This window comes from Urocampus carinirostris, chromosome 3, assembly GCF_059441175.1.
Source record: "Urocampus carinirostris isolate Australia breed hairy pipefish chromosome 3, RoL_Ucar_1.0, whole genome shotgun sequence".
NCBI classification, from domain to species: Eukaryota; Metazoa; Chordata; class Actinopteri; order Syngnathiformes; family Syngnathidae; genus Urocampus; species Urocampus carinirostris.
This window is the reverse complement of record NC_142351.1, coordinates 1,878,794-1,890,000: the sequence shown is the minus strand read 5'-3', so window position 1 is coordinate 1,890,000 and position 11,207 is coordinate 1,878,794. Positions and strand designations below refer to the sequence as shown.

The 11,207-nt window shown below is 38.1% G+C and overlaps 2 protein-coding genes across 3 annotated transcripts in view; one reads left to right on the top strand and one right to left on the bottom strand.

The window, feature by feature from the left end:
- The window catches only part of LOC148368257 (uncharacterized), a 541,253-nt gene that overhangs the window by 208,554 nt on the left and 321,492 nt on the right, over nucleotides 1–11,207 (bottom strand). The window lies entirely within an intron of this gene.
- Nucleotides 974–5,320, top strand: tac3a (tachykinin precursor 3a). Of its 2 annotated transcripts, XM_088330270.1 has the most exons (7): nucleotides 974–1,026; nucleotides 2,470–2,588; nucleotides 2,666–2,753; nucleotides 3,011–3,040; nucleotides 3,451–3,507; nucleotides 3,661–3,727; nucleotides 5,195–5,320. In XM_088330270.1, exons 2-7 carry the CDS (start codon nucleotides 2,484–2,486, stop codon nucleotides 5,211–5,213), a joined length of 366 nt encoding a protein of 121 aa, XP_088186396.1. In that variant the 5' UTR covers nucleotides 974–1,026; nucleotides 2,470–2,483; the 3' UTR covers nucleotides 5,214–5,320. The 2 variants fall into 2 exon arrangements, with proteins under 2 accessions (XP_088186396.1, XP_088186397.1); XM_088330271.1 differs by lacking the exon at nucleotides 5,195–5,320 and having other exon boundaries at nucleotides 3,661–3,731.

The following is an 11,207-nucleotide window of genomic DNA, read 5'->3' as shown; positions in this document are numbered from 1 at the left end:
TGTTGATATCTCCAGTCCAGTATTGTTCCCGTTTAGTTTTGCACTGTTTAATTTCAGGTTCCAGTTTTGTTTCGGTCCTGTTTCCCTGGTGATATCTCCAGTCCGGTATTGTTCCCGTTTATTTTGGTCCTGTTTAATTTCAGGTTCAGTTTTGTTTCCCTCTGTTTTCGTCCTGTTTGTTAGTTTGATCCAGTTTTCGTTCCCGTCTAATTTCCCCTGTTTATTTTCGTTATCCCGAATCTATCTCGTCGGCCTCTGGCTTCCTATCATTCCACGCCAGACCGGCTTCCTAACGTGCGTGACTCCACATTTTATTGTCATTGTTCCAAAATGGGTTAACATAGGGTGACAACAAAATTGGCATGACACTCCAGTTTTACACATTCACAGTGAGGTATGAGCCTGTAAAATCAAAGGCTTTTGTGTGAGAACGTCACGCGTTTGGGTCCCGATACGGTTCTGGTTCAGGACATTCTTTCTAGCGAGCTATAAGGCTTTGTTTTTAGTTTACTATCGACACGTCTTTTGACTCTTTTAGCTATCTATGTCATACCTGTTTCGTTTTTTTCACCTGTTTCCTTCTCTAGCCAACGACACAGATCCTTTTTTAGCCACTTAGCGAGCTATCGAGTGGTTCGAGCGCTCGACTCGACTTTCGTGCGACACTTCGGTAATACCGCTTTAAGAACAAAGTACCAGCCCGAAAAGTTGTGTGTTTTTGGTTCGGTTGGAAAGCGAAAACTCCCTCCCTGTCTCCTTATATCCGATTTGAAGGCAGCTGCTGTCCCGATAACGACTTCCTAAAAAGATTATTGAGGACAGAAAATGGCCGCGCCCCGATTTAAGACCACCGCCTTTTTCGCTTTAATGATGGTGCGTGGGGGGGCTAGGCTGTGACGTCACCGGGCTTCTCGCTGATTGGTTAACAGCCCTTATTTATGGACCCCCCTCAGGGCGGACGCCCCCATTTATTCACAGCTTCTCTCCTCCGCGTTCGGCACTCGCGCACTTTTTCTCCAACATCAGGTAAGAACGCTTCACTTGGGGGGGGGGGGCTTTTTTTGCCGAAATCATGAAATGGATCCATTGATTGAGGGATAATCGATCGCAGAAGGGGATTATGCCGATCAATAATCGATAGTGGGAAGAGAAACGGTGCGGGTTTTGTTGCCGGTCCGATTGCATCCCGTGCGTAAAACCAAGACAATCGATTGTTCAATAATCGCAGCGAGGAGAAGGAAATCGTGACGACTTTGGAGGAATTTGAAGCCAAAAGAAGAGGCCGTTTTTGTAAATAAATATATCAATTTGATTTGGGAAAAAAAAGAAAAATAGAAAAAAAAAGAGAAAAAGAGTAAGGAGAAAAGGGAATAAGGAAATAGTGGAAAAGAGGAAAAAAGGAAAAATGGAAAAAGGAATAAGAGAAAAGGGGAAAAAGGAAAAAAGGAAAAAGGAGAAAAAGGGAAAAAAGGGAAAAAAGGGAAAAAGGGAAAAGGATGTTTTTAAAAAAAGACAAAAACAAAAAGAGAATAAGAGAAAAGGGGAAAAAGGAAAAAGGGAAAAAAGGGGAAAAAAGGGAAAAAGGGAAAAAGAGAAAAAGGGAAAAAAGGAAAAAGGAAAAGAAGGGAAAAAAGAAAAAACAAAAAAAGAAAAAGGGAAAAAACAAAAAAAAGGGAAAATGTTTTTTTTTTTAAAAAGACAAAAACAAAAAAAGAGAATAAGGGGAAAAGGGGAAAAGGAGAAAAGGGAAAAGGGAAAAGGGAAAAGGAAAAAAGGAAAAAAGGAAAAAGGAGAAAGGAGAAAGGGGAAAAGGTAAAAAGGGAAAAAGGGAAAAAGGGAAAAAGGGAAAAGGAGAAAAGGGAAAAAGGAGAAAAGAAAAAGAAAAATGGGAAGAAGAAATTATTTTTAAAAGACAAAAACAAAAAAAGAGAATAAGGGAAAATGGAAAAGGGAAAAAAAAAGGAAAATAAAATAAATTAAAAAATAAATAAAAAGACTAGTGCTATCTACATCAGTGATTGCATGATATATATGTATATATATAATGTCGCTTTGAAGTGGTTTTAGTGCAGTTCCGATGGCAAAAATGGCGTGGTTTGCCGTGCGTCATGACGCACCGAATGTTCTCCAGTGCGCTCCTTTCCTTGATCGATCAAACGACCAATCGATAGATCAATCATTAATCAGAGAGAATGGGTTGGTACGGTTTCATTGATCAAAAAATCTGCTATTTTCCGTGAGGAATTAAGTAAAAATATGAAACATTTCAGGTGTTTTTGGTGCAATTCTGATGGCCAAAATGTCGTGGTTTGCCGTGCGTCATGACGCTCAGAATGTGCCCAAGTATTCTCCTTTCCTCGATCAAACGACCAATCAATAACTGATTAGAGAGTGGAAAAAAGTGCCTTCTTGGTGCGGTGCTATTCATTAAAAAAATCTGCCGACGGCGATTGTGATTTTTCCCGTCAGGCCTTGCTGTGAAAATGAGCAAAAGTTTTGGGTTGGTGTGCGTCCTCCTCCTCCTGGCCGAACTCGGCCTCGCTCGGTCCAGATGCGCCGAACCGGAAGCGCGCCGGATGACGTCACGCGTAAGTTTCGATTTTCCTTTTTCTTTTTTTTCCTTTTTTTTTTCAAGAAATATTCTCGAGGTGGTTTCTGTGCGCAGGGGCAAGAGAGTCCCGAGGTGGTTCGGAGGTTCAGCGATCTGGATTATGACTCTTTTGTGGGCTTGATGGGAAGAAGACAGGCTGACGGTCGGTTTCCCGCCATGCTCTTACATTTCCTCCCTTTTTCCTTTTTCCTTTTTTGACTCTTACATCTATTCTAATGATCTTTCCAGTTGACTGCATGGGTATTTGATTTCCTCCCTTTTTCCTTTTTCTTTTTTCCTTTTTCGACTCCTTTATCTTTTGAAATGATCCTTTCAGTTTACTGCATTGGTTTTCCATTTCCTCCCTTTTTCAACTTTTTCCTTTTTTGACTCATTCATCTTTTCAAATTATGTTTCCAGATGCCACCTTGGAGCGAAACCCACAAAAAAGTAAGTTTTTTTTTTTTGTGTGTCTTTTTGTGTTAAAGGCACAGTGTGTATTCTTGAGAGCCTCCCTTCATTATTGATTTGAAATACGAGCAAAAATACATGAATTATTTTGTAATACTCTGAGACAGTTATTTTTGTTGTTTTTTCTTATTTTCCTGTCTTTTTTTCCACCCTATTCCCTTTTTCTTTCTTATTCCCCTATTTTTGTTTTTTCTTCTCATTTCTATTATTTCCCTTTTCACTCTTTTCATGTTTATATTTCTTGTCTCCCCCCCCGTCCTTTTATATTCGTATTTTCTTTTTCCTTTCCGTCCTTGTTTCTATTTTCATTTCTTTCCTTTTATCTGTTTTTATCTCTTTTTTTACATACTGTCCCTTGAAATAATCCTGCCTATGTTTCTGTCCGGAAGGGGAAATGCACGACATTTTCGTGGGACTCATGGGAAGAAGAAATAGTGAAGATGCTGGTGAGCGACCGCCGACATTTTTTAAATAAAGATTTGGAGATTGATTCTAGATTTTTTTTTTAGATTGAAGAAATCTAAAAAAAAATGAGCATTTTGGGTCTGTCTACACCAGTAAATCACAATTTCTTCTTTCTGTCTTTATTTCCCATGTAGATCATGGTCTTCGGAGAAGATCGTTCCCGGAGAGGAGAGGGATATTTCTCAACAAGTGTCGGCTCAGGTAGGAGATCTGGAAAATTCCTTCCGTTCCAAAGGAAATTGTGAAAAGAAGAAGAAAAAAAATGGAGGAAGGAAGAAGAAAAGAAAAAGACAAAGCAAAACAAAGGAAAAAAAGAGAAAATGTAAAAAGGCAAGAAAAGGAGGAGAAAAAGAAAAAATATGAGAAAAAAAAGAAAAGAAAGAAAAGGGGTAGAAATAAAAGAAAGAGAAAATTGAAAAAAAAGGAAAAAGAGACGAAAGAAAATGGGTAGAAATAAAAGAAGGAAAAAAATAAGAGCAGAAAACCGACAACAAACGAAAAGAAAAAAGTAAAATATAAGAAAAGAAAAATGAAAAAAGGAAAGAAGAGAATTATGGAACAGCAAAAAAGAGGAAAAAAAGAAGAAAAAGAAAAGATAAGAAAAGCTGAGAACAAAATAAGAAAAAAAATGAAAGGAATGGGAAAAGGCAAGAAAAAATAAGAAAAAAATGAAAGAAAAAGAAGAAAAGGAAAAAACTAAAAAGCATGGCTGAAGGCTAAAAAAATGAACGAAATGAAGAAGGAAAAACTAAGAACAGAAAAAAAGGAATAAGGAAGAAAAAGCAAGGAAAGAAGAGAATTATAGAAACAGCAAAAAAGAGGAAGAAAAGGGCCTAAAAGTTAAAAACAAAATAAGGGGAAAAAAAGAAAGAAAGGGGAAAAAAAGAAAGAAAGGGGAAAAGCCAAGAAAAATATAAAAAAAAATGAAAGGGACAGGAAAAAAGCGTAAAAACCTAGAATGAAGGGGTAAAAGCTAAAAAAAAATGAAAGAAATGAAAAAGGGGAAATAAGAACAGAAAAAAGGAAACAAAAAGAAAAAAAGTAGAAAAAGGAGTAATATCTAAGAAAAGAGGAAAACAAGGAAAGAAGTGAATTATAGAAACAGCCAAAAAAAGGAAAAGGAAGAAAAAGAAGATGCAAAAGCTCAGAACAAAATAAGGGAAAAATGAAAGAAAGGGGAAAGACAAGAAAAAAATAAGAAAAAAATGAAAGGGAAAGAAAAAAGTGTAACAAAAAAGAAAAAGAAAGAAGCTAGAAAGAAGGGCTAAAAGCTAAAATAATGAAAGAAATGAAGAAGAAAAAACAAAAACAGAAAAAAAAAATAAGGAAGAAAAAGCAAGCGAAGAAGGGGAAAAAGTACAGAAAAGAGGGAAAAAGCAAGAAAAAAATGTGTCAAAAGTCATCAAAAAGAAAAAAAAATCAAAAGAAAAAAAGAAGAAGAAATAAAAGAAAAAAAGCAGGAAAAACATAAAGTCAACGAGTAGAAAAAAAGAAATATTTTGGATTCCTACCTTTCTCAACAAGATGGCCGCCAAACACGTCCGCTGCCTCGAGGCGAGTAGTGTTTTTTTTTTTTCATGAATGAAGTCTTTTCACCACTAGGGGGCGATCGATACGACACACTGCCCTCTATTTGAGTATTTTCTTGATTTTTTTTTTTGTGCTCAGGTTCCTGGAAGCTCTGTGATGCCGGCCAACCCAGAAGAGACCCAAAAAAGGCAAAAGAAGAAGAAGAACTCCTCATCATTTCAAAATAAAAGCTAATTTTCTACACGTTCCTCCTCTGTGGTGATGATGATGATGATGGCACACCGGTAACCGTGACGACCGAAACGAAAGTACGAGATGTTTTTCTGGAGTGGAAGGTTCCGCGCCCCAAAAATGGGACAGCTCCTTCTCTTCCGTGATAAGCCCGAAACCGCTCGCTTGAATTCAAATGAAATTAGAAAAAGAGAAAGAAAGAAAGAAAGAAAGAAAGAAAGAAAGAAAGAAAGAAAGAAAGAAAGAAAGAGAGGGAGAAGAAAAGAAGGAAAGAAAGAAGGAAAGTGAAAGAAAGAAAGAGAGAAAGAGATAGAAAGAAGGAAAGATAGACAGAAACAAAGAAGGACAGAATGAGAGAAAGAAGGAAAGAGAGAGAAAGAAGGAAAGAATGAGAAAAAGAAAGAGAGGGGGAAGAAAAGAAGGAAAGAAAGAAGAAAAGGGAAAGAAAGAAAGAGAGAAAGAGAGAGGGAAAGAAAGAGAGGAACAAAGAAGGAAAGAATGAGAGAAAGAAGAAAAGAGAGAAAGAAAGAAAATAAAGGAAAAAATAAAGAAAAGAGAGAAAGAAAGAAAGAAAGAAAGAGAGACGGAGAGAGAGAGAGAAAGAAAGAGAGACGGAGAGAGAGAGAAAGAAAGAGAGAAATGGAGAAAGACAGGGAGAAAGAGAGAGAAGTAAATTGAAATTGAAGAGAGAGAGAGAGAGAGAAAAAGAAAAAAAGAAAGAAAAAAAGAAAGAAAGAAAGAGAGAAAGAAAGAAAGAGAGAAGGATGGAGAGAAAGAAAGAAGGAAGGAAGTGTTGGGGAAATCGCAGGTTCGATAATCGAGAGAAAAGTCTTCTCATATGTGGATAAGGAAAATGGACAGAAGCCAGCTTCGTAGGAGGGAGATACAACTTTATTGATGCGTCAATGAAGTTTCTCAGAGAGCTGTGGGAACATGACAATGTTTTTAAAGCTTCAATTGAGTTCACCCCAAAAGGCGGTCCGGTATCACGTATCCAGTTCGGAATTTTGTTTTTCTCGTTCGTCTCCCTATAAGGAGACAAGGAGATGGCTCCTCCAAACAACCTGAGGTCAGTTTATACAGAGACTCCCGTTCCTTGCACTCTATCTTCAAGGAAACTTAATTGTCTGCCAAGAATTTCCCGAAGAGATGTCAACACGACCTTTTCCCACAACTGTAAGCAAGTCTTTTCTAAATTTCTACATGTATGCAAATCTATTCTACAAATGCAAGTGTATTTACCACAACAGAAGGAAAGAAAGAAAGAAAGAAAGAAAGAAAGAAAGAGAGAAGGGAAAAAGAGAGAAAGAGAGAGAGAAAGAGAGAGAGAGAGAGAAAGAGAGAGAGAAAGAGAGAGAGAGAGAGAGAAAGACAGAAATAAAGAAAGAAAGAAAGAAAAGAAGGAAAAAAAAGAAAGAAAGAGAGAAAGAAAGAAAGAGAGAAAGGAAGGAGAGAGAGATAAAAAGAAAAGAGCTCGATAGGGAAATAGGGTGAAATGGTGTGAGTCAACCGCAAAGAAAAAAGAAGAAAAAAGGAAAAGACGTTCGACTCGACAATCCCAATGACCCAACGGTGGTGCGCTATTTTGACAATAGGTCCGCGTGCGGGCACCTCAACTGCCAACAGGGGGCGCCCGCGGGCACCATATAGGAAACTAGCGCTCTAGAGTACTCGCATTTCTTTTTTGTGTTTTTTTTTCAAATCTGTTTGTTGGAATCATTTTATTATTATTATTATTATTATTATTATTATTATTCTTTTCAGACAAAACGTTTTTACATTTTTCTCAAAATAACAATCAAAAAAAAACGATGAAACCAAATTCCTAAATCTGATCTCTTTTTTTTTTCTCTCTTTTTTTCTTTTTTTTTCTCTCTTTTCTTTTTTTTTCATTTTTTCTCGTGTTTTTTTTTTCTTTTTCCATCCTTTTTCTTTTTTCGTTTTTTTCTTTTTTCTTTTTTTTCTTTTTTTTCCCCATCAAATTGGTTCGATGAAAAAGAACTGTTAAAAACTTCTCTTTCATTCGAACGGATTTATCAACGTTGCGATTTCTCCGTCGAGTTTGAACGCAACAAACAGGAAAGTGAGAAAAAAAACTTCTCGTGGACTTCGTTAAAAAGGACTCATCAAAACGGAGGACTCGTTCAATTCCGTACGAATGATTTTTAGGGCTGCCGTTTGATTTGATGTCTTTTAGCGCTCATTTTGAAGAGCGGTGTCCCCCGCCCGCTCCCCGACGACGGGCTCCGGCGCTCCCGTGACCCTACTGAGGATAAGCAATGCTGATCATAGACAGAGACAGATGGCTTTGCTCATCAATATTCCCCAAAAGATCCTATTTTTCCTGCTCATTATTTTTAATTTCTCAAGACCAAAATGGAGACAGGACCCACTCGCGTAACGTTTCTCACAAATTTTATGAGAAGAAAGGGAGGGGGTGGCGCCCACAATTCGGGAGAAGCGGGTCGCTCGCCGGGACAGAAAAGCAAAAACGCGATCGAGATCGGAAACGAGTCGAAGGCCAGGAGAGGAGAGTAGACGTGATCAAAAACAGATGGTTCTTCGGGACGGGAGAGCGGACGTGGTGGCGATCAAACAGATCTTAGCGGGAGACTAACAGGAGCAAAAAACCAGGACATGCAAAAAAAAAGGCTCGCCTCGAAAAACAGAGGTTCATTGACGGACTGACAAAGGGTGAGCGAGAGCACTGAGCTTAAATAGAAGGGAAGCCGATCCGTCAACGAGCTACAGGTGGCGCCACACGGGCGGGGCCAACGGGGCGCCTTGGCAAGCGTGACATCATTCCAATGAATTTCTTTTCCTTTCTTCTTTTTAAGACAGAAACACAAATATTTGGCTCTAGTTTCCATTGAAATGGGTTCCAAATGTTTGTTTTCTTATTTATTTGACGTCTTCTCTTAAGAGAAACCATTTGAAATAAAGATATAACTATGGATGTAGCTTTATTTCTCTGAAATCGCTGATGTGACTGCTAATAAATATCATTCTTTTTCTCCTAATTGTTTCTGAGGCATTTATTTGTACTGACTTCTTCTTCTTCTGCGGTTATTTAATGTGAAAATCTGCAAACGCAACCCGAAAATGACAATCATCGATATAGATAGCACTCGTCTTTTTTTCTTTTCTTTTTTTTTCTTTTTTTTCTTTTTTTTCTTTTTTCTTTTTTTTCCTTTTTTCTTTTTTTTTTTTCTTTTTTTTCCTTTTTACTTTTTTCCTTCTTTCTTTTTTTCTTTTTCTTTTTTTCCTTTTTTTTTCTTTTTTCTTTTTCATTTTTCCTTTTTTTTTCTTTTTTTCTTTTTTTCTTTTTTTTCTTTTTTTTCTTTTTTGTCTTCTTTTCTTTTTTTCCTTTTTTCCCTTTTTTTCTTTTTTTCTTTTTTTCTTTTTTTCTCTTTTTCTTTTTCTTTTTTCCCAAATCAAATCGGTTCGGTGAAAGACTCCGTTTAAGACTCTGCTCTCTTTTTCATAGGAACAAACGTATTCACGTTGCGATTCCAATTTCTCCGTCGTGTTCGAACGCCACAAATAGGAAAGAGGAAAAGCCCCTCGGGTGGGATCCAAGCCAAAGAAGAAGAAAAAAATCTTCCTATGGATTCGTCGGTGTCTTCAAATAAGGAAAGCAAAAGAGTGAGCGCTCTCACCAACGCAACAAACGGGCGCCGTCTGGTGGCCAAGCCTTGTACTGCAGACAGTCTCTTGTCTCGCGAAAGCGGAAATTGGGAATCATCCTTCAGGCTTCCATTTTCTTTTTCTTCCTTCTCGGCGAATGAGAAGAACGTGGAAAAGGACAAGATAAAACAAAAGAATACGGTCGAATGAGTAAAAGAAAAAGAAGATAAATGAAAACTTGGGGAGGAAGAACGAAAGAAAGGAGACAAAAAAGAAAGTCAGGGAAGAACAAAAAAGAGAAAAAACCATCCATAGGATAAAACAAATTTATAAAAGAAAAAAAGTGTCAATGGAAAAACTGCTAAGAAAAGAAAATAACAAGAAGAAAAAAGGACAAAAAGACAAAAAGCACAGTCAAAAAAGGTAGATAAAAGAAAAGAAATAGTGGGAAAAGAAAAAACAAATGAGATGAAAAATCACTTGACTTGAAATGAAAAATGAGGAAAGAACGCAAAAAAAAGAAAAGGAAGGAAGTGAAGGTAAAAGAAAAGAAAACAAGAAAAACAGAAGAAAACAAGAGAAGATAGTTATTTCGATTGTTTTGCAACTGAAAAAGAAAAAAGAAAGAAGATGATTAAACCATGAAGAAAAGAGAAAGACGCCTAAGAGAAAGAAAATAAGAAGACGCGTAAAAAGACCAAAAGACAAAAATAAAAAAGACAAGGGAAAACACAAAAGAAAAGGAGAAAAAGAAAAGAAAAACGACATCCAAAATATTTGAAGAGAAAAGAAAAGACAAAGAAAATGAGGTGAAAAGAAAAGAAAAAAAGAAAAGGAAAATAAACAAAAAGGTAAAAAGGAAGAAGAATGAAAAGCAGAATAAAAAAAGGGAAAAGAAGAAGACAAAAAGAATTGGAATAAAAAAGTGAAGGCAGCTAACGAGTTCATGCTAACGAGTAGATGCTAACGGGCGGACCGAAAAGACCGCATGCTAACGACGACGTAGCAAAGAGCAAACGCTAGCGAGTCAAAGCTAAGGAAGTCCCTAGCAAGTTTATGCTAATGTATAGACGCTAACGACTACATGCTAACAACTCTATGCAGTCAACAGCTATGTTAGCTTGTTCGGTTACAACCGCTAGCACGCTAGCATTTCGCTTCTTCCGATAAATCTCCAAAACCTTTTCCCCGGAAATGCCAGTCGATAGGCGACGGCTGCTTTTCATTCGTATGCTAACGTTTCGGCGGCGATTGTTTGCTAATTGCGGGCTAGCTCTTCGCGGGACCGCGCGTTAGTGCCTTTGTTAGCGTCTTTGTTAGCGTCTTTAGCCGCGCATAAAAGGTGACGCGATCCGCCTCGTACCGATTGCAAATGCGTTCGCTCGCATCGCCCGCGCACAATACCCGGGTCAATGATCTCTTTTTGTTCGCCAGACGCCGCAATTATCTCCTCGGGAATCGAATGGAGGATCCGTCGCCGTCGGCTGCGGACTTTTGACGGCGTTCGTTTTTCACTTAGCCGTCTTCGTGAAAAATACAAAAAAAACGGATCCCTTTAAACAAAATGAAAATCTCCTTCCGAGCCACTCGTGCTGAGTCGCCCGAGCCTTTTTTCATCTCCGGCAACGTCGGACTTTTTCTAACTGAGAACTTCAAAGTAGAGCTAAAGAGGAGAAAAACAGACATAGGACACATAGTATAACCATGGGCGTAGCTGGCCCGTTTCCAGGGGGGCTCGAGACCCCCCCCCCCCCCTTAAAAATGACGTCATTTTGAAGGGGGGGCTCGAGACCCCCTCTAAAAATGACGTCATTCTGAAAACTCTCTTTCCCTTCATAAAGGACAGAAGAGGGCGCTACATCAAAAAACGAAGTGTCAGAGATACTCCACTGCCTTGAAATGGTTCAGTCACTTTCATTCCTCTCAAGATAAAATGAGTAAAAAGTACGCCGAATGCATCGTTTAACAATAAAAGAAGTCCAAAGGAAATGGTCCTGTCATCAGATGTGACTTTTGACCACTAGATGTCACCCAAGTCAAAGCAAGAGACCTTCTATGGCAATTGTCGAGAGTCAGGGGCCAAATTGCCATCAAAATGTTGTCCAATAGGGGGCGCCTTCCTGGGTGCAGATCCCATTTCTTCTCCTTTAGCAATCAAGATCCAGCTTCTATTTTCTTTTCGATCTGTTTTGAAAAGGAAGACTTTCATCCGACGGCTTTTCAAAATAAAAGCATTTTTGAAATGTTTGCGGTATATCCGGAGTAATACTGCAGTTGTCATGATATTGTCACG